A 23,219-nucleotide genomic window follows, 5' to 3' on the forward strand; every position below is an offset into this window, starting at 1 on the left:
TGGTCAAATCTGAGTATTATATGAAAATACGGTAACTGATCTATAAATACTTTTGTTATCTTCTTTTTCTTCTCATTTGCCTGATATGGTATATAAATATGGTCTGAAATGAATATCAAAGCATGCGATACAGATTGTGTTTTAGCTGTATCATCTAAAATCAGTATGAAACTCATACAAATAAGATCACTAGTAATCATTCTGTCTTTTTTACTAAATAAAATTAGATGTTGTTCCTTGCTGGTCTGCCAATTACAGAACATCTTTGTGGAACATCTAAGGGTAACCAGCATAAATATAAAGCAATACTATAAACAACTCTGTCAAACATTTAGACTAATACCTACTTTCTTAATTTTTCTTTACACAAATAAACAAGTGTACACAATCAACTATGAATTGTTTACTATTAAAGATATATTCACTATGTTATCAATTATATACATACTTCCAACAAGGCCATCATCTGCACTTTCTTTCTTGTGTAGTTTTGGGGCAAATGGTAAAATATAACCCTCCATTGGCCAGTCATACTCCTGATAAAAAAATAAATTTCATAAATCATAAAAATAGGAAAGATCAACATGGGAGAGTGCAATTCACCAAACACAGCCCCAACAGTATCCAGCCACACAGGACTATAGATAAGGCACCAAACAAATAAAACAAGGGTACACAGGTAGAATAACGACGGGGCTATAAGCTTTCTTATAACATACTATCTAAAATATATGCAAAATCCACAAGTTGACAAGATGTTTTAACTTATTAAAAGATACTGATAAATGATGCATACTTCATACTTAATTTATTATATATACACAAAATTATTTTTACCATTCTCTAACTGTATATAGATCAATTATAACAATAACCACGAGTGCCATTTTTTCTTACATAGTTTCATGTGCTTCCTTTTATCATTGATGTCTATATTTAACATCAGAATGCAACCTTATGGAAATACAAAGCAAGATGAACCACTTCTAGCAAGGCCATTAGAAACATGTATTTCCATATATAAAAATACTGACACTGTAGAAGTCATATGGTAAATGTCCCATTTTATAAGTTGAGGAATTATTAGTTGAAGAAAACCTGAAAAGACCCTTTAAACATTATTTCAGGCTCAGGTGGGCACTTATGTAGAACCACCAACCTTCTGTAAGCTTGCTGGATAGCTTTCAAACTAAGAGGACTAAGGGGGAAAATGATCTAGAAACCATTCATACCATTCAGCTAAGGAGTTCCCCCACACCCACCTTATAATTCAAATACAGACACAAAGCAGCTTACCATATTAAGTTGGCCATCAGCTTTGACAGGCCAGGAGAGAGCTTGTTTGTTCCATTCTGGATTAGTAGCATCATTAAACTTCCACTGACCCAAGTTTCCAAACTTCTCCTGTTTCAGGGCAAACCTTGGTAAATAAAATATAAAAGAAATATATAAAACATTTACATGCTAATACCAAATTATTCTTAGGCTGTCCATCATACTTACCTATCAATTTAAAGATGAAATTACAAAATTCACTTTACTTAACTTTATCTAGTTATCATAGAAAAACATTAATCTACAAAGAACAAAAGATAATACTTGAACTCTGTACTATTGATACATTCTTAGTATAGGCATATTCCAAATATTTTGTTAGGTTCAGTCATTACAGGATTCCGGGCTACCTAATAAACAAGCTGAAGAAACATTTTAGTTAGTAAAGGACTTTACATACATACCTCTGATATGCTTTATCTTTCTTGACAAGAGGTTCAGTAACGAGCATATATACTCGACTACCTGGCTTCACTCCTTCTGGTTGTTCACTGTCTTCTGTCTCCTCACCAAACTTCTTACCCAGGTATGTCAATAATAATTCTGGATAGGCCTAAAATATACAAATGTAATAATGTAAGTAACTTTAATTATTAGCCTACTGGCAGCAATAGATTCTACCCATGCAGACTAAGAACAGCTAGCACATCAATGATTAAAATGGATCAGGGAAAAATACTTTATCCAATGACTCTTTTAATTTTTTTGCTTACTGCTTTATTTCTTAGTAATTAAAGCTTTCAACAAGATTCATGCTATTTTTCAATGGAATTCAGAAATTATTCAAGATTTAAACTTTCCCCCTTTTTAACTCAATAAGGATAGTATTGGATTTGTAATTCAGGGCACAGTCTCTGGTTTTGATCTTCAGACAAGGCAAACTATTTCTGTGACATAAATCTTTGTAAATTTAAGGGTCATTTGTTTCACACCAATGGTGAAGAAATTATGAAGGATTATAAGCCATTCCCCGGCAAAGAATCTGGTAATTACTAGCTAGTTATCCAGAAAACTTGGTTAGGTAGACTGACTCTGAGATATGACCAAAATGTGTTAAAATCAGCATATAACAAGACAAACAGTATTTAATCAATACGTAATTTGTTAGCCACATACCTTAGATGCTACTGTAGCATCCGGGTTAAATGTCCAGAGTTGATGAGGGTTACCAACCATTTTTTTCTGTAGAGCGACAGCATATCCTGTCACTCTGGTTTCCTTGCCAGTCAACTTAGTCTCAATCTTTACCTCAGTTACCGCCAAACACAGCTGAGGGAATGGTTTGATGTAGATGAAACCAGACTAAAATATAATAAATGTAGAAATAGTAAAGTATTCAGGAATATTATTGTCAGTGTTGCTTTTTTATGACACATTAAAAAAAACAACAACATATTACCATCACATGTCAAGTACCAATGTTCAATTGTTATGAAACACCCCTGAGTGTGCTTCATTATTTATAATACAATAAGTAACAACAGGTAACTGGATAATAAACTGCATTCTGGGATTAAATTTATCATACTAACAGGTTACCCACAGTGGTTAGTCAACCTGACTGATAGACATCAACTCTAAACAATTGGCCACAGGGGCTTGTTAGAGTTATTTTGTAACCTATCAACAACATAGTATTTTCAAATGATAATATTTTCTCAAAATGATATTTTCTCAAAGCAATAGCGGTTGGATAGACTGCACATTTGCAATTCTCAATTTTTCTTTCAATTATATTTTTGTAACTTCTCAAAAGGGGAAGAATGCAATAAAATTAATGGTAGAGTTATCTGTCAAATTTCAAGTGATTTTGTTCTGTATAAATGAGATATTAACTTCCACAACTTGAGCTAAGTGTTACAACAAAATATACACTTAATTGAGTACAACAGGTGACCTATACTTCAAATAAGCGAAATTAAAATTTTGTTGTTAAAATAAACATGACGACAACAAACCTTTGATATGACCCAGATCTGGGACTCCGCTGGCCAGAGTTCTTTGTGTCCTTTTGGTAACTTGTGGTTCATGATGATCTCAGGATATAACACTTTTTTTGGACTAGGCTGAAAAAATAAGAAAAGACAAGTCTGAAGTATGAGACATTATAAAGGTATAAGATATAAGGTTTGAAAATTATTTTTGTATGGAATATAATATTGACCTAATATTTACTTTTCTGAATTCTGAAATCTTAAATATATTCATTAGAATACAATAATTTCACTTAAAGATTTATTATGCTCAAATTTGATATCTGAAAATACTGATAATTGCTATATAGTCTCTTTTTAAGTGCAAAATAATCATCTTTTGAGAAAAAAAGAGACGATATGTTACATTTTAAACTTAACACACTATAGGTAAACATGGCATGAATACAATGTCATTTAAAAAACTGGCACTTTTGTTTTTATGAAAAGACTAAAATTGGAATGCTGCTTCACGCACATAGTTTATACATCTTCATATTCAAATAAGATAAATTCAGTAAGAAGTAAGATTTCTAAAATTTCTGCAATGTAAGTTATTTATCCAAAGATGAGCTTAGTATATCTTAAAATGGTTAGGAAATTTTTCAAATTCAAACTTCAAACAACAAGTTTTTTATGTATAGATCTACAGATATAACATATTACCATAAACTGTAAGAAATGTCCACGTTCATCTAACTCAGCCATGGTGGCATTGTTAAGAATTAAGGACTGCTCAGTCTCAAATTTACACTGATGATAGTCATAGACGGCCGGGAACCCAATACTTGCATCGTAATTCTCATAGCTGAAATGCAACAATTTTTTTTCTATGACAAGTTTTGCACCATAAACTGACATCTTAACTAATTATGATAACTGAATTTGTGTAATGGACTTGCCTAATTTTTAATATGGACCAGTCTATTAGTCATTTAAGGGATTTCACTTATCAAAATATTAAGATTAAGAGGTAAGCAGTATAGTGCATTGTTAAGCTGTACAGATGTGCAGGCTGACTTGCCTGGAGTGTTAGCATAATTTCTTGATAATACTGCTGGCACTCATTTTAAAAATTCTCAGACCTTTGAACATTTAAACTATGTCAAATCAATCTTAATAAATCCAGCTCTCTTACAAAAGGTCAAAGGATCACAGTACCGATGCACAAACCAAATTAATTCATGAAAATGCAAAAGTTGATTTTCTCTAGTAATAAATCTTCAAAATTGGTCACTAAATTCTTAGTACAGTCAATGTAACATTTTCAAACCCAATCAAAAAAGTTTTCTAATACTAAAGAAGAAATGTAAAGAATTGACAAAAAGAGCTTACTCAGTCATTCCATCAATAATGCCATCCTCTGGCATTAGCTGTTCTCGCAAAATCACCTTTCTCTCATCCAACAACTGCGTTCCTTTTGCCATATCAAATATAACTTGTAGTGCATATGCTACAATTAAATAGAAAAATATATATGTAACAGGTGCTAATAAAATATATGAAAATCGGCATGATATCTGAAGAAGAAAATTTAACAAAAAGGAATAACAAGCATTTTCATTTCTTTCATATAGGTAAAGTGAGATTTGGGCTTTGACTGTTTTAAACAGAGTTGTTATGACACAAGGCCAAGAAATGAAATATCATCACTTGACTTGTAGTATTTGTCACATTACAACATTCAGAAGAAACAAAACATAACCTGTTTAAACTTTTAACAACTAAAGGTTCTACAAAGCCCTACTATTTTTTAACAATACATTAGACTGTACTCAGAATCCCATGATTAACATTTCATCATAAAATATGATAAAATGTTAAACATAAGATTAAATCAAGATGTTAAAAGAACAATTTGATGCAAATATCACAGTCAATTTACCTATTACCTAAATGACATTGAGATAATAGAAATTCCAAACCTAACAAAACATTGCGATCGGAAAACAAGATCATATTTAAATTGTGTCAACAGATGAAAATACTATAATTGTGCTTTAAAAAAAGACAAAAGAATCAGCAATTACTAAATGGTGATATGTATGCTTCGCCAAACGAGACCCAAATTTCATCCTCCGATTGTAGAGTGAACACATCTGTGATCTCACGTCCAAACTGATTGAAAATCTTCTTGGCAATAGGTGCTAATTTGGGATTTTGTGGATTTCCAAATGCACCTGATAACTCATCCAGAAGCTGTAACAGAGATTATCATTTGAGTGTTGTCAACAGTAATATAGAGAATACATGTACATGGTTAATGTCGGAATGGTGAAGGTTTATCCAGTGAGCAAGAAATGTATCTTGGCAAGCTTTAGGGAGCAAAGACTCACTTTCGCAGTGAACCGGATAAGATGTCAATTACATGAATTAAATTTTGTCACATAGGATAAAATTTTATGTTTATACACTTTTGGATCTCAGTCGAGATTCTTTAACATTTGAAAATCCCTAGAATAAACATATGACACTTACTCTTTGTAACAAGATCTCCTTCGTACTTCCTTGAGTAGCTTTGCGTACATTAAAGTAGAAATCTCTCGGAGCATTCACTGTTCCATTCTCATGCACCTGAAATAAGCAACCAATATGACATACAGTTTCTTAAATGTTTTTCAAGTTTTACACTTTACATGCTGGAAATGAAAGTGTTTTGCCTTTATCACCAGTATGAAGTCAAGCAAGCCTGCGTGTTGGTGCAGTCTGCCCAGGCTTTATACTGTTGGCTGACCCACTTTAACTTTACATGAACAACAAAGAAAGTACAATATTACTCAATGTTACTCTTTAATTGCACTTAATATAGGTTTTGCAATTCCCTAAGTCTATAAAACCAAGGCTGTCAAATTAATATTAGTTATATAATTAATTATTTCAATGTTTTATCATTTCCTTGTAAATAAAAAGGTGACGGGACAATACCTTGAGTTTCAAACCCGGTGTTCCAACCATTTTGTATGACCTACTTTCAGGCAGTGTTTTGATATGTCTCATCCTATAATTTGTCCCCTCCTCCTCCTCCTTGTCCACCATCTCCTGAAGGTTCAACAACTTCTCCTCAATCCTCTCCAGTGTGGCATTTAACTGCTCTAGGTCACGGTCAGTCTATAACAATAATAACAGCATAAAGGATATTTTCTTATCTTTCATTCTCCTATTCTTTTTATTGATTCTTATTTGTATAAACAGAATAACGTGTGATAACTTTTATTATTTTGAATATTGAGAAAAAGATTGTGTATAATCACTATACATCATAATTTATAGACAATCTATTACTCCTTATCCATTATTCCATTGCATGATATTAACAGCAAATTTAAACATCAAATAACGGATTTCACTTTGTGAAATACGCGATTTAAAAAGCTGAATAGGCAATTTAAAAATTCGAAAAATCAATACAAATCAGTGCAACATGGGCAATTAAAAAAAATCTATAAAATTCAGTGTAACATGTAATTCAATAATGAGAAAAAATTTAGTTCATATATAGAACTTTATAATGAGTAAAAATCAGTTCATATTTATAAAACATAAAATAGGACATACATAAGTAAGGGCTTCCTCTACTTCATCTTTTGACATGGAGAGAATTTTGATGGCGACCTTGATCTGATCTTCCTCTCCGTCCTTCATGTGTGACAGCTATAATACAATATTATATTTACATAATTATCTTAAAGTACATCATTATCATAAAACATCTACATGTAATACAGTTAACAGACTATATCAGACATTTTACACATGTAAATTCTTTGTAGGCATACTTCTATTTTTATAAACCATCACACTGCTGCATATTCAAACTGGGTCTGTCCCTACATTTATTTTTGAACCAGTATCAATTCTAAGGCAATCAAGATTAAAAATTTTGAAGTTTAATAGTCAAAGTTGATTGATCAACTCAGTCAACAGTACAGAGCCTAGACAAAATACACAGATTGGTGGAAAAGGCTTTGCAATTTGGGTTTCAACATACTGTAGTAAAAGCTTTTACTCATTTTCATAAATATTACCAAAAAAAAACCACCACAGAATAGCATCCATCACGTATGTTTAATACCAAAATTTCAAAAGCATTTTTGGATTGTTATTTAGTAACTAGATGCATAATTGTATAAATTTTGTAGAAATCAGTACTTCTCCCATTCCGCTATTTTTTTTTTTTTACAGAAGACCCCAAGATATATTTCAAACATTTAAGATGACTATACAATAGTTTCATTACATCAAGAAAAGTACATTTTATTTAAGCAGACATCATACCTCTTTCCTGAAGGTTTTTGCCTCTTTGATGCGACTTCTGAGGACCTCTTTAATTGTGATCAAGAAATCTCTGGTACCTGATGGGCTGAAACCCTCACTGGTTGACACCCATACAGGTCCTAGAACATAGGTACCCCCTGGCTGCAAACATTCATCTAAAATTGGTGCTGAAAATAATGGACAAATTAGTATTCAGTATCTTTATTCAGCAGCATCTTATATAATTATAAACAAATTATTGTGAAGCTTATGTCCATGCTATTTTTATATAGTTGTTTATAATAAAGTGCCCTTGCAACAGACTAAAGTTGTAACTAGTCTGGGGAATTAAATCTTCACATACAGTGCTTATGTTTCAAGGTTGTTTTAAAAATATCCTTGCTATCTTTTCAAGAACCTAGTAGACTTTTGTGTTAGAAATTTCAATAATATTAACAAAGTTGACAATCAATAGAATCATTTTTTTATAAAACCTACATTAACACTATAATTTTTCATATAACCATTGATAATAGCATTCTTAAAATCAGTTCTTTCACTTCATTTGTAAGACTTTTATTTCATGATTAAGATACTGCTTAACACTACATGTTCATACAAATTTACAGACTTGTTGTATAGCCTCACATGGGCAGAACTAGTAGTTTGTAAGTTTATACAAAACTGTTCTTATTAAATGCAGATTTTGTTTAAAGTTTATAAATCACTAGTGTATTAACTCTAATTAAAGAAGATAATCGTATCACAAGAAAGAGAGAAAACACTTACTTTCTGCAAGTGATGTGATTTCATTTCCTTCCCAATCATATAAAATCCTTGCATGACTCCGTAGATCAAGTTTAGCTGTGCATGCCACTAGAAACTGAAATTGTTCAATGTATAAGACTGTCTTTAAAACTCCTTCATATTTATCTATTAAAAAATAAAATAAAACTAACATCTTCAGTCACAGGTTGAAAATTTCTTAATGCCAAATTAGTGTGATTTTTTTTATATTTCATACATTAGGTTGGTCTAGTCTGTAATTCTTGCCCCGAATCAATCCAAAAATGTAACTGCAGTCTAGTAGACATGCTATCTGTCAAACAATGTGTGCATTCTAGACTATGGTTTGTCAAATTAATATAATACTGAGAAATCAAAGAAACAGACAAATGGCTGAGAAAACCTCAAATCCTTTTGGTGGCTAAATAGCTGTGTAATAGAGGTAACATCCTCTTAACCCATTACTTCATGAGCATTTTGTGAAAAATGGCTGTTTTCATTGAAAAGTCTCCCGTTACAAGTTCAAATTGCTATAATACTATAAAAACTGCTTCAACACTAATCAAACTTGGCACAAATGTTGACTGGACCAATGCCCTTGCAACAACATGCTCAGGCTTAAATTTTCTGTTACCATGGCAACGAGGGGACATCTCAAAATTGCCAAAAATCACTATTTTGCGTTGATTTTTTCCATCAAAATTGATTTCAAAGTGCTGCAACTACTCAATGGATTGAGATAGAGTCAAATGCTTTTCAGCGTTGGTTACACGTTACCTTATGATCAATCTGGGGTCATTTACAGCCTCTCACAAGTCCAAAATTTTCTTGGCGATGAGGGGGACTCTGCCCCCCTTCAACCCCCCCCCAAACAGAAGGGGGCACATCCCCCTTCTGGCAACCCCCTGATGTATCTTTTGGTTGGGGGGCCGCGCCGAAAAAGAGGTCACTTTTTTTAACAACATTTCTCAAACAAAAACAAGTGTTGGGGGCCTAAATAAGGCATTTTTTCATCATTTGAGACAACAAAAAGGGGGGGGGGTGAAAAAGGCGTTAAAAGGCGTGTATATGAAGTAATGGGTTAACCAAAGGAACTGAAGTTCAAGCCTTGCTTGGATCAAAATTTTTTTCAGCACGTGACACCAGTACTGGTTAGTCCTGGAGGCAACTTGAGTGTAATTAATGTAAATGTTGCGAGATCTTATTTTTAAGGTTATTGAACTTCAGAAATAAGTGACCCAAATAATATACCTCTTCTATATTAGACAAATCAGCAACAACTTCAACAGGTTCTGTACATTTACCATTTCTGTATACAATAATACGTACACGCTTCACCTCCGCTAGCTTCCTACATTACAAAATATACATCATTTATATCATTGTTTATAACAAATACTTTGAAATGAAAAGAGTTCTATAAATAGCATCATACAATTGTCGCCGAACTGCAATCTCATTTTGTTTATAAATGAAAAAAAACAACAAAACAACCTAATCTAAATACTGTTAAGAACTATTGTTAGTGACAGTTTTTCTTATTCTCATGACAGTTTTCCTTTACTTTTAGTTTATACCAATTTATTTTAGTTTGACTGTGTTGGAAGCTATAAGCTTATTAAAACACTTTCGAATCCGTTCCTGGAACCAACAAGTACTAAGCAATGAGTTTAAAGTTTTGCTCACAGAAACAAAAGCTTGCACTTGACCGGGGGGTTGAACCCATGCGGTCAGCAATCCTTAAAATATTTGTCTGTTGCTTTAACCACTCGGCTGCGCCGCCACTTTTCATAAACAGTTTTTCTTCTACCAGTACCAGCTTTGACAATTTTCTCTTAATATGATATATACATGTATTTAGAGGTTGTCTTAATTAAGTTTATACATATCAATATCAATTACAAACATGAACATGTTTAAACAGTAAAATATATGGAGACCAGACTATGTCAAATGGTGGATATTATAATCAATCATTGCATGAGGTGTTCTTAACTAACTTACTTCATTCTCTTAGACAGTCGTGGTTTAGACACTTTTTTCTTGCCCTCTTCTGGTAACATTACTCCAGTAAGGGTCCATTTAGCACCATTATTCAATATTATATTTCCTGAAAGATAGTGAATATAATATAATTATTCAATAATCATTTAATATCATTTAGGCCAATAGGCCATTAATTTTGAAAAAAAATCAGCTGAAACATTTTTTAAATATGTAAAAATATCATATGCAAGGCCATCTGTGAGTAAAAAATATTAATGACACAGCTATTTCAGCCCATCGATGTGTAAACATCAGTAAAACTGTGCATAAAAATATCATATGCAAGGCCACGCATGATCAAATACTAGTTAAAAAGCTCATTTCATTTAATAAGTAATACCATATTTGGGCATTCTCAAGTTGTGAAAATGTAGGAGAATTTTGGATTACACTAACTAGTGTACTTACTTTTAGTGGTTGCGTAAGGATCTTTATAATTCTCTCCAGTAGATATATACACCTCTGAATCCACAGGGATATCTTTCTCAGTAAAAACCTCTATCCCATCTTCCAGGAACACACGTCGGGCAGCAAATGGGAGGTTTAATTTGTCCGTACAAAACTCTAACAGCTGTATGGATACAATAATGGTAATTAAAACTTACAAAGCTAAAAATCTTAAATGTATCAATCAATCTAGACATAACCTTTCATTTTTTATAGAAAATTTCAAAATAACTACTGACTGAATAGCAAAACAGTGAAGACCAAGATAAATGACACATTTAACTTATACAAAGATTATATAATGATAATTAATTTCTAGTTTGTGTAGGAAGGAACAAGCTTATAGCAATGAGTGTGAAGCCACTTGATCAAGGAAACAACGGCTTGCTAATGATGGGGTTTGAGTTGAACCCACACAGAAATTCTTAAATAACTAGCCCAATATTTACCACTCAGCTACTTTACCCCTATACTAAAAAACCTCAAGAAAATAGTTGTGTCACATTATGTCAAGGAAACACAAAAACAAATAAGGATAATAATATACATTGTCAGAACATAAAACAGCTTTATTTGACGACACGATTTTAGTTAAAATATAAAATTATTACTATTTTAATGCTTGGTGCTGCCAGTCTGATGAAAGGTTCTCGTGTTCCGTTCCTAAATGCTGTAACACGTATCGTATGTGGTTGTTTCTTATATTGTGATTTGATCTTTCGTCCTGAAAATAAATATTTAAAAATGCTGTGTAATGTACATATTTTAGCAATATACAATAATTTGAATACTTTTTAAGTTTTACTTTATCTCACATCATTGTACAGGCCAGAGTTTGCAAATAAGCTGTTCATTAAAAAAGTCTATGTTTATGCTGCAGGATGTAAACAACATAGCACCTCAACAATTGGAATATGAAACAGTGGAAAAATGGCACAATGGAAAAAGAATGAATGTTTGCCCAGTCATGCTCTTGTAGATCCATTCTTTTAAAATCCCAAACACAAGCATCAGCTAAGAAAACATATGGCCAGCTAAGAAAACTATGGCCAGCTAAGAAAATATAAGGCAAAGTAAAAAAAATTAAAACTTCTGATTTAGAGTCTAATATTAACACTAAATTGATGTCTTAAATTAATTTGTCTGTTTTTCAATCTGGCAAAAACCAATCATCATTTTTGGGATTTTTCTAAAAAATACTTGTACTGACTAAATGGCAAACAGTGCAGACCACGATAAGACAGCATGTGCCAGCTGGTCATTGTGTGCACTGGTTGCATGAGTAAAATATTAAGCTGATTATGGGTTAAGTAAATTTCAAAGTCAGATTATTACCTCCATAGTATGTGGCTGACTTGCCAGAGAAAGGTCGAGCTCTGCTGTAATATGACAAAGTAGATGCAGCACTGGTTGGACGGTTTAACCTAAAATTCATATAAAACAATGTACATTATTATAAACTTCAGGACAAGCAACTCGGTAGATGTGCATTGAATAACACCTACAACGGCAATCCACAGCTCATTTAAAAAAAATTTTTTAACTGTTCCATACACTCTTTTCTCAAAATGCTAGTCATATATAGAACAAGCAAGAGAAACTAAAAATATATATAACCATAACAATGTAATATTAATCAATTTCTGGAAAAAGGAGATTGATTCATAGCAAAAAGTTTAATCTGAGAAATTGTAGACTGTTTGACAGAGTCTGTTGATAAGAAATAATGAAAGATGCTACATCTCTGAAGCCACCTAGAACTGAATAAAAGCAGTATTCAATAGTCAACACTTTGCTTAAGTAGTATTTAATCTTAAACACTCTTTCTTAAACAGTTTTCAATCTTCAATACTTTTAAATTTTGGAAGCAATGATCCCAATGGATGAGAAAACACTGATAAAAACTTCAGGTAAATGTTTAGCTATGTCAGACAACACTTTAAACTTACTTATTTCTTTTCACAGGAGCACTTGCTGGTCGTTGTCGGGCTTTCAAACTTTTCTCAGTCACAATAACTTGGTACATTTCTGGACCTTCATCGTTGTTGTTTCTGGGGGTGGCAGGATCCCATAGACTTGGATCAGCAATGAACTTTGCGTCAATTTTTGGTTTTCCAGAGTTACTTATGTTAGAGGCAGACACTGGCCGTTTTGTGCGGTATTTATATGTGTAGTCAGAATGAGGAAGTTTCTGTGTGTAGGGTGAAGGTTTTGGACTCCTGAAAAAAAAACGGACACATACATAACATGACTTGTGTATAGTGAAGGTAGATTTGAAAAAAACTTAAAATATTGAAAACAAGAGCTGTCTGTAGGACAGCATGCTCGACTATTCTAAGTGCTTGATAGTAAAAGAGCCTTGATATTGTTAAATTTTTTAAGTTCACAAAAGGGCTAATTTTTTTTTATAAATTCATGTTATAGGCCTTACAGAGGGTCTAATTATACAGAATTGGCTTGACAATTCGGAAGGTAATGTCACAAGTTTTTTTTTATTGAGTAAATAATACTAATTAACTATGAATATATAAATTTGACAGAAAAGGTACAAAGGCTTGTTATTATTATTAAGATGTTTTATCAAGTAAATCACTGCTTTATTATTATGAATGCATAAAATTGTCCCAAAAATGGCACAAACCCTTCAGTAGTTATTGAAATAACAGCTTACAAGCAAAACTTTACCATGAATTTCTAAGTTGAAAAAGGGGAGAAAAGTCAGCCTAAATGCAAGATTGAATTATGGATCTTTGTCAGTGACCTACAATTATGACCCTAAATGCATATGTGTTAGTTGCATAAGTTTTAGATAAATATCTTTAATAGTTATTGAGATATGTAAAACTTGCATGTAAACATTAACCAAGAGACTAAGTAGAAAAGGGGATATGAATCAGCCTTAATGCAAGATAGAGTTATGGAACTTGGTCAGTGACATACAATTATGACCCTCCAATTATGACCCTAAGTGCATGTGTAAAGTTTCAAGTAAATATCTTTGAAGACCGTTAACCTTTAACCAAAATTTCTAAGTTTCAAAGGGGCAAATAATTCTGCAAATATTGCAGACAGAGTTATGCAATTTTGCAAACTGATGTACATTGTTACTATAAATAAGTATTTTAAATTTCAATTGAATATCTCAAGCAATAATTGAGATATTTGACTTTACAAAAAAACTTTAACCAAAATTTCTAAGTTCCAAAGGGGGCATAATTCTGTCAATATGGTAGGCAGAGTTATCCAACTTGTCAATCTGATGTACCTTGTTACTATAAAAAGTATTGTAAGTTTCAATTGAATATCTCAAGCAATAATTGAGATATTTGACTTTACAAAAAACTTTAACCAAAATTTCTAAGTTTAAAAAGGGGTATTATTCTGTCAATATTGTAGGCAGAGTTATCCAACTTGTCAATCTGATGTACCTTGTTACTATAAATAAGTATTGTAAGTTTCAATTGAATATCTCAAGCAATAATTGAGATATTTGACTTTACAAAAAACTTTAACCAAAATTTCTAAGTTAAAAAGGGGCATAATTCTGTCAATATTGTAGGCAGAGTTATCCAACTTGTCAATCTGATGTACCTTGTTACTATAAATAAGTATTGTAAGTTTCAATTGAATATCTCAAGTAATAATTGAGATATTTGACTTTACAAAAAACTTTAACCAACGCAGACGCCGACGCGGACGCCGACGCCGACGCCGGGGCGACTACAATAGCTCTCATATTCTTCGAATAGTCGAGCTAAAAATTGGTAATTTAATATCACTTAATTGATTGTTGTTCTGATTTTACACCAAATTAAACAGATATTTGGTCATACTTAGGTGGTCATTATACTCAATGTACAAGATCAATTGTGACAGAAAACTTAACCTTGCCCTTGGATTTAACCAGCCATCCCTTGATTACTTATTTATCCCATGCTCTTCCTAATGACCTTAGTGGGTGAGTGCAATACCACTTAAGGCATTATGATAATAATATAATAATATACATTACTTGTGATACAAAATATTGTAAAAGTGGTAGACTGAATGACTTCCCTTTCAATGGAGTCTAAAGGACACCTTTTTTCATTTTTATAACACTACACACTCAATTATAATGCCTGTTACTGTTTGTCTGATCAATTTCTAATTTTAAAACTAATAATTTTCTTTCCTTGCATGTGTAATAATCTTATTTCCAATATTAAAAAGACCTGAATGACAAATAACTGTCTTTCCTGACAGCCTCATTCAAATGATTCAGAACTATATCTATATAACATATAGCACTACATGTACATAATATTTAGTTTGCTTCATAAAATATTACCATACATCAATATTATGAGAGAATATTTCTACTAAATTATTTCTAATGTTTTTCCTTGGTGACTCATAATTCAAATTTATCTTTGTTTACTTTTGTTTATAACTTGCACAATCTGATTTATAACCTGTTTTAACATGACATCTATCAAATGACATCTACAATTCAATACATCAGAAAAATAAGTAATGCATTATAAATAAACTGTGGAAATGGAGAAGAATAAAAATGTTTTTTTTTCACTTCCAAAGCATGCTCTTTCTTTCTGATAACAGTAAATGTTAATTACAGTATGGTAAATGTAATTTAAGACCAAAGATCATTATCTCGGAATAAGAGAGAAATGTTATATAATGTTACAAAAATAAATCTGAGCATTTTATTGCAATGGCACTATGCATAATTACTAAAAGGCAATATATTACCAACAAGAAAAAAATTGCTTACTATATACTTTTTCCGTCTAAAGTATATATAATTTGTTACTGTTGGAAACAAAAAGACCATAAAAGCCGTAACAGGTTTTTAACAGTTAGTGGTCAAAGTAAGAAGCTAGAGTCCAGTAATATCTTGCAAACAAGTATAAAATATTCAAAGCTTTTATGATATATTGTAAACATTCATAATGTTATTTCTCATGTTTTTTCCAAGTCTGATCTATTCAAACAAAATTGATGAATAAAAATTAAAAAAAATTTTTTATACCTTTGCAAAAAAGAAAACACAGCGATGCCAAAATTAGATAACATTTGCTACATCTGATTAAAGACTACAATGTATATTAACAATTTATTCAGTATTTGAAGTAGATGACACACTTACTCTTCTCTTGTCTGTTTGGTTTTCTTCGAATTTCTCAGTTCATCAAGGTACTGGGCAATCAGAAGGTCCTCATAGCTGACTAGCCCACCTGTGCCACCATGTGTCTGATTCTTTAGATTTATTTGTTGCGTGGTCGTCACAAGTTTCCTTCCCTTAAGACTCTCTGCCCACCGCACAGTCGACATGTTTTGACCTGTAAATGAAGAAAATGATATTACAGGGTTGGCACAATCTAATTTTGATTTATGCAGGCATTGCAAAATATTTTTAGAGTCACTCATTTGGACGAGTAGCTTCTAATCCAATGTGCAGGCAACGTTTTTTCTACTCATCCTGCATCAAATTCTCTTAAATTTTACTGGTAATTACAAGCGGACAAGTGGAATGTTCCATCTCTGAACTTATGTGCCTGTTTTTATCTGAACCACTTCTTAAATTGTCTGTATGATATATATATAGAAAATTCTTGAAAATTTCAACTGTCTGTACAGGCTGTAAGACACTGAACTGAGCAATAAGAACAATTGATTAATTTAGTCCCTGTTTCATAAGAATTTCTTCTAATTCCTCTTATATTTTACTCATTTTTGGACATTAATCAAAATTTTTCAAAATATTACTGAGGATATACATGTATATCACATACAAACCTCTTCATTTAAATTCTTAACAACTTATAGAAAATATTTTGTGCTCAACTAGAAAATAATTGACCTGCCATAAAAAATAAATAACGCCATATTAAGAGCAGAGTGTACATTAAACCATTCAAATTTCTGGACTCTTTTTTATCTCTGCATTATTATGTAACAGTAGAGGATATTTTAACCATTGTAATATCCATAATTTATTTTCCATTAAATTGAAACAGGATATGCAACTGTTACCATTTTCTTTCAAAACTCAGTTATGAACTTATCCTACAAAGTAATAAACTCTTAAACATGTATGTGTACATTCATTATGTAAATATATCTTTATCATTTCATAAACTTGTTAAATTCCAATATTCACATAACAAAATACTTAAAATTGGAATAAGGTTACTATATAATACAACAAATTTGAAAATGTTGCAGGTTTGGTTTCATTGAGCATATTGATGAAGGGTAATTAAATAGAAGTGAACAAAACTAATCATGTCCAAAAGGTAGCACCTGCTTAAGTCTGAAGTAAATGTTAATTTGTTGCATTAATTGAAATACCGGTATAAAAACACTTAAAGCTGCATGCCTCCAGATGATCCAAAAATTTTCAAGAAAATTAAACTCGAAAAAAATGTACTAAGATTTTAAGAAAAGTAAAAAGATTAAAGATTCGAGTAATAGTTTGCATGAATAGTGGGAATAAGAACTTATTTTTCAGTATCCATTATTATATTTTTACTGTATTACTAACGCAGTAAGGGCTTACAGTATTAAGGGCTATTTTTGCTTATTTTGACCTGTTTTTGGTCATTTAAGTGGGTTGCAAGTGTTCCTTGCAATGTGTAAATTATTTTCTTGGCTCACTTCACAATACTTCAATTTTTAATACATTTTTAAAATTATCATGAAAATTAGCATGAATCTGGAGGCATGCTGCTTTAAATCTAACACAGAACATAGACTGTCAAAAAGAAAAATCTTTAAAGAAGGCTTAAATGACACAAACACACATTTCAGTTCAGTTCACAAATTTCATTATTTGTATAAATTTTTGATAGATGGGAATTAGATATACAAAAAGCAATCCAAAGTAAACATCAGATTTATTTACTCAATTTTCTATTAAATACAAGTGGGTTGTATGCACATATATCATAATGTAAGACCAAAATTGCTGGTTAGGCTCAGGATTGAGATGGAAAGCAAAATGTGGGACGTTTACATTATTTATTCAAATGTTTTTAAAAACAGGTGTGGATTGCACATTCAAGTTTACTCATAACATAAAATAATATTAATCATATTACTACTGTAATATAAATATCAAAGGTGTTCTGTTCTGAAATGTTAAAAAAATATCTATCCTTATAATCAAATATTTGTTGTTTTTTTACATAACAATACATCATGTGCAACTAATATGCAATTATAATAGATAATAAGATATTTTTATTTAAACATTAATTACTCTTCAAACTTAAACAATGGACACAAGCAGTTTAAGGTGTTTCGATATGAAGATATTAAAATTAACCATTAGTATGGCATTTGTCGCAAAGGAAGCTATTAATAGCTGACCCTATATAGGTGAAAAAGCAGCTATTAATAGCTGACACTATACTTGTGGCAAAGGCAGCTTTTAATAGCTGACCCTATATAGGTGAAAAAGCAGCTATTAATAGCTGACACTATACTTGTGGCAAAGGCAGCTTTTAATAGCTGACCCTATACTTCTGGCAAAGGCAGCTATCAATAGCCGACTATACAGGTGGAAAAGGCACCTATTAAAGAGTTAAAACCAATAAGAAGGAATACCTTGCTTGCATTTCTCATTTGAGACATCACGTTGGTTAGTTGGGGACTGAAAACGAACATGTTTTCTATCTTCTAGTATCCTATACACAGTCATAGACTCCATAGTTAGTCCAATCAACACTAATTACACTTATCACTTAAACCACTTTAATATTTTCCATAAGTATAGATATTTTATGTGTAAAATTTTTCTTTCTCTTAGACGTCTTTATACATATTGTATTTCAAATGCACACATTTTTTCCCCTTCCAACGTTTTAACATGTTATTCAAATATTATTCCTTGTTTCATTGAAGAATGATCTCTAACTTAACATCTTCACAGAAATTATTATATATCTGTATCCTTTTCTATCTCATTATGTAGTGTTTTTATTCATCTTGTTCTCCTTTACTAAATTCTGGTATAAATTCCATCATCATCGGCTTTTTAAATAAGCACTACTTTTAATAACCATTATACACCTTACAAATCCTATAGAAGCATTATTTCGAACAAATAAATAATAAAAAGAAAAATACAATATATTTCTGAGAGTCGCAAAACGTATATATGGTGAGATATATGATCCATTAGCTTGGTTTAGAGTATAGCTTGTATATATTTAATACTTAATCAATAATGTCATGAAACCTTTAATCTAAGGTGTTGACTGCTATAGATAGGGAGTTGTTAACTTCACAGCAACTGTCAATGACTGGATACCGCCTATAATCTAGGTGTTTAAGGTACAACATCCAGTCATAGTCGTTATTTACAACTTTGTCACTCAATATAATTATGTAGTCTATAACAATGCATGATTGTGTGTGAGCATTGAATTTTATTGAAAAATTGTGATGTTCATGTGACCTATAGAGATGGCTGCTGCAAATTTGTGAATTTATTTACCTTAACTGAAGAAAGGAGAAATTTTGCAGTTTCATTAATTTGTAACAATGACTTTAATACGATTGCTCAGACATTGCAGATATTTCCCTTGTCTAACAGCTGTGGTAATATAATCTTACATGGCCATTTTTACTGTACATGTACCATATTACATGCTATAAAACTTATTTTTTTAATACTACATGTTTGAAACACCTTTTCTTATTGGTCAATTCCAATATTTCCATATTTATATTTTACATATTTGCTGATTGATGTATTTTTATTATTCTGAAAGGAAAATTTTAATGATTTTGTAGAATTATCAATTATTTGTTAAGACATCATTTAGGGGTGCTGTAAAATGCTCACCTTGCACAGGTGTGATTATATAAGCCTGCTCTATCATTTATACTGACCAGAAATATATGTAACTAACTATAATGATACAATAGGAAAACAGCAAGTTGACAAGATTAATGTTTCAGCTCTTTTATTACATATATTAAAGATATACATCTTTAGGTGAAATACTTTTATTGCAGATATTCATTTAAATCTGGGAAATTCTTTCTGAAATTGCCTAACTTGAATAAAAGATTGAACTATTTATATCAATCAAACACGAAAAATAACAAAAGGTGAAGAACTTTCACTAACTTATCTACTTTGTTATACTTTAATTACCATATGTTTTACCTTAACAATCTCACTTCTCATGAAAAGCATGGCTTAATAAATCAATTTTCATCATCATTAATACATAGCTAAGTGGGTGTGTCAACACATAAAATTTTATGTAAAACATAATTATATAAATGTTTATTTTATATGCAGTTTTTTTACATTAAAATAGAGGAAAAAAGGAATCCCTAAAGAATGCCCAAAATGGCAAAACTTAAAATGTTGCAGGCACTGATTAAGCTTGTTCATGGAGGGTACAGGAAAATACAAGCCATCTTCCATAATAAAAATGAACACTATTTTAATGTTTCCCTAGGGTAGTGCTATAATTTACTATTTCATAATGTTCTGAGTGGTTTTACCATGAAACATTCATAACAATACATGACATGATTTAAATGCAAGGAAGTGTTGTAAATTGTCATGCACTTAAGAAAAATTATGTTTTCCAGATATATCAGGGTTTGATATATATCATCAACTAATTATTTCATACCAGTATAATTAATAATAAATACCGTAATTAATTATCAATTAAATGTCATCTGTTTTACTTTCCACTTTAATGTCATTATGTTACAATAGTCATGCAATCAATCCTCAGTAAGAAGGTTTAATAACAATCATGCACATTTCAATTTCGGTATCATCCCAACATTTATGACAGTTGATTACCAAGGCTGTGGAATTTGTTTTTTATTCTCAAAATTTAAGAACCAAATATATGTCTAGGTCTTATAAAAATGTTACAAATTACTTTTATTTATATCATATAAATGAGCTTTTTTTTCAAATTACAACAATTATGTAGGTGACTTGGGAGATATTGCTTGTTTTTTTATTCATACCTAAAATCAATATAAATACTTGGGATGTAACATCAAAATGAACTTAAACTAATGGTTTTCATATTCTGTCACTGATCGGCAATGCAATCTAACTGTTTTCATACTTTGTCGCTGATCCGTAATGCAGAGTTTCACTTATTAAACACATTTCCGATTTAAGCTATTGAAAGATCAGTTGGGAGTCAAAGATCAATTTTTCGATTTAACATCAATTTACTCTTAACTGAAGATTTAGACCATATCTACAGCAGTGGGTATTACTGGTGAGATAAACTAACACTGTGACATTCAGAAGTAGTTAAAGCAGCATGCCTTGACATTCAGGGTAAATTTCATGAAGATTTTGAAAATGTATTTAAATGTAAAATATTGTTAAGTGAACAAAAAAAATAATTTACAGATTGCAAATGGCACTTAGTTATAGAAAAATACCAAAGTAAGTCAAAATTAATAAGCAAAAATAGTCCTATAATGTTAGTTACACAGTAGAAATACAGGGATACATACAGCAAAATCAGTCATTTAAATAACACATGAATTAATACTTGAATCTTTTTACTTTTCTTATAATCTTAGTACATTTTTCTCAAGTTTAATTTTCTTGAAATAGTTTGGCTCATCTGGAGGCATGCAGCTTTTAATATCTAACACTAGTAATTAAATACCATTAAAGTCTACAGTTACATTACTTAAAGATGACACAAAAATACAAGAAACAGACTTAATGGTAACTAAGCTCATAAATTAATCCTTTCACATTAACAGATAGCTTTTTCCTTGTGAGAAAACAACTAAATATTTTGTTGTCATAAAAAACCAACAGAATGTTGAACTGCTTAAATAATATTATAGTCCCACTTTTAGTACTGCAGTTAACTTAAACATCTCTAGTAGTAACACATGAACATCATATAAACTGCAATTTGACACAATGGAATAATTATCCTTAACTTTTGTAACCCAATCTTCTTGAATTAATTTAAAATATAAAGCATTCAAATATCTAAACACAAAATTCCCCAAGTGCTCAGTTTCTTTAAAATCAACAATAAGATTTATAAATGATTATTCCTAATTTCAGTTAGCAGCATTGAAATGCACCGCATGCACAATATTCAAAACTTTAATTTATTTAAAAGTTTATACCACACATACTCATATTCAGCATTAACCATGTTTTCAGACTTGTAATTTGAATTAAATTACAAACTGTGTTTACAAATCCAATTATTTGCAATTATTTTTTTTAGATACATCTATCATTTCAATAATAAAAGGGATCTGTCTTGCAAAAGATTTTATCAATATTAGATTTAAGTTGATTGAGAAAATCTTTTCATTACATTTGATTTATTCCACAAATTTCTTAATGTTAAAGAAAAGACGAAAAACAAATATATCCAATGCTGCTATTTTACATAAAAAGCCTACTATTACACATATTCCCACTTAACACAAAGAAAACGAGTATCTGCAGGTATATATCATTATTTCATTGACCACTTTCTGTTTCATTAAAGTAAACTCGATGATGTTTTAAACAAATATGATTAGCAAATATTGAAGCAATAGTCAATAATCCTCAGCTTGTGCTACTTTCCGACAGAAGATTTAACCAACTGTCGACAGTTTATATATAATTATCAGCTAAAAGGGCGCTTTGTTTACAGTTTCTATAGAAATAAGAATATCATCGGTGAATCCTCACCAAATTATCTCCATTAGTTGTAATTAATAATGCAGGGAACAGACATACCTCAGCGAGACACGGTCACTCGGGTGCTTTTCATCACAGCATTATAATGATTTATGCACACTGATCACAGCCAGGTGAAAACACAAGGTTTAAAAAATATTACTTCAGTTTAACTGAAAAATACCAACTTGTTTTGCAGTTAATTATATTTTAAGTTTGAAATTATTTTTTGTCTAATAATAAGTAATAGAATTGCGGTATTCAAATGAACCATAACACATTTACATTGGTAAATCAGCTGAAATTAATCATTGTAGTAAATTGTCAGTTTTAATAAACACTAAATTGGTTAGTGTTTTTTAGTCATCATTTACAATTTTGAAACAATTTTGCATTGATCTATGCATCATACTTCTACAAGCTCCTCCACTATTAGGAATAAAGCATTGATGAAATGCCTGATGTCTCATTGAATAGCAGTATAATGGGCAATCTCCTGGATGTATGATGCTGTAATTGGACTCAATCGAGGGATTGAGATGTATGGTGATCAGATACTGGAACTGTACAATCAAGTGCAATGTAAGCCATACTTTTAAGGTGTTTCGTGTGAATTCTAATTTATTGCCGCAAGAAGTGTAGTGACTATTTTACAATATATTATTATT

The 23,219-nt window shown here is 31.1% G+C and overlaps 1 protein-coding gene across 1 annotated transcript in view; it reads right to left on the reverse strand.

The window, feature by feature from the left end:
* LOC132728633 (doublecortin domain-containing protein 1-like) overlaps positions 1–18,602 on the reverse strand; it is a 34,561-nt gene extending 15,959 nt beyond the window's left edge. Inside the window, exons 1-21 of the mRNA XM_060714304.1 lie at positions 18,453–18,602; positions 15,991–16,183; positions 12,791–13,060; positions 12,177–12,265; positions 11,453–11,565; positions 10,803–10,965; positions 10,353–10,458; positions 9,600–9,699; positions 8,352–8,445; positions 7,584–7,750; positions 6,864–6,959; positions 6,234–6,416; positions 5,787–5,882; positions 5,339–5,507; positions 4,644–4,761; positions 3,975–4,116; positions 3,294–3,401; positions 2,452–2,637; positions 1,740–1,888; positions 1,297–1,420; positions 449–536 (exon numbers count right to left, since the gene is read on the reverse strand). Of these exons, the coding sequence (XP_060570287.1) occupies positions 449–536; positions 1,297–1,420; positions 1,740–1,888; positions 2,452–2,637; positions 3,294–3,401; positions 3,975–4,116; positions 4,644–4,761; positions 5,339–5,507; positions 5,787–5,882; positions 6,234–6,416; positions 6,864–6,959; positions 7,584–7,750; positions 8,352–8,445; positions 9,600–9,699; positions 10,353–10,458; positions 10,803–10,965; positions 11,453–11,565; positions 12,177–12,265; positions 12,791–13,060; positions 15,991–16,183; positions 18,453–18,555 (2,857 nt within the window). The 5' untranslated portion in view covers positions 18,556–18,602. The remainder of the gene's footprint in view (positions 1–448; positions 537–1,296; positions 1,421–1,739; positions 1,889–2,451; positions 2,638–3,293; positions 3,402–3,974; positions 4,117–4,643; positions 4,762–5,338; positions 5,508–5,786; positions 5,883–6,233; positions 6,417–6,863; positions 6,960–7,583; positions 7,751–8,351; positions 8,446–9,599; positions 9,700–10,352; positions 10,459–10,802; positions 10,966–11,452; positions 11,566–12,176; positions 12,266–12,790; positions 13,061–15,990; positions 16,184–18,452) is intronic.
* Between the last annotated feature and the right edge of the window lie 4,617 nt (positions 18,603–23,219).

The sequence above is a fragment of the Ruditapes philippinarum genome, unplaced genomic scaffold, assembly GCF_026571515.1.
Source record: "Ruditapes philippinarum isolate M1 unplaced genomic scaffold, ASM2657151v2 ctg1459_1_1_1_1, whole genome shotgun sequence".
Classification (NCBI taxonomy): Eukaryota; Metazoa; Mollusca; class Bivalvia; order Venerida; family Veneridae; genus Ruditapes; species Ruditapes philippinarum.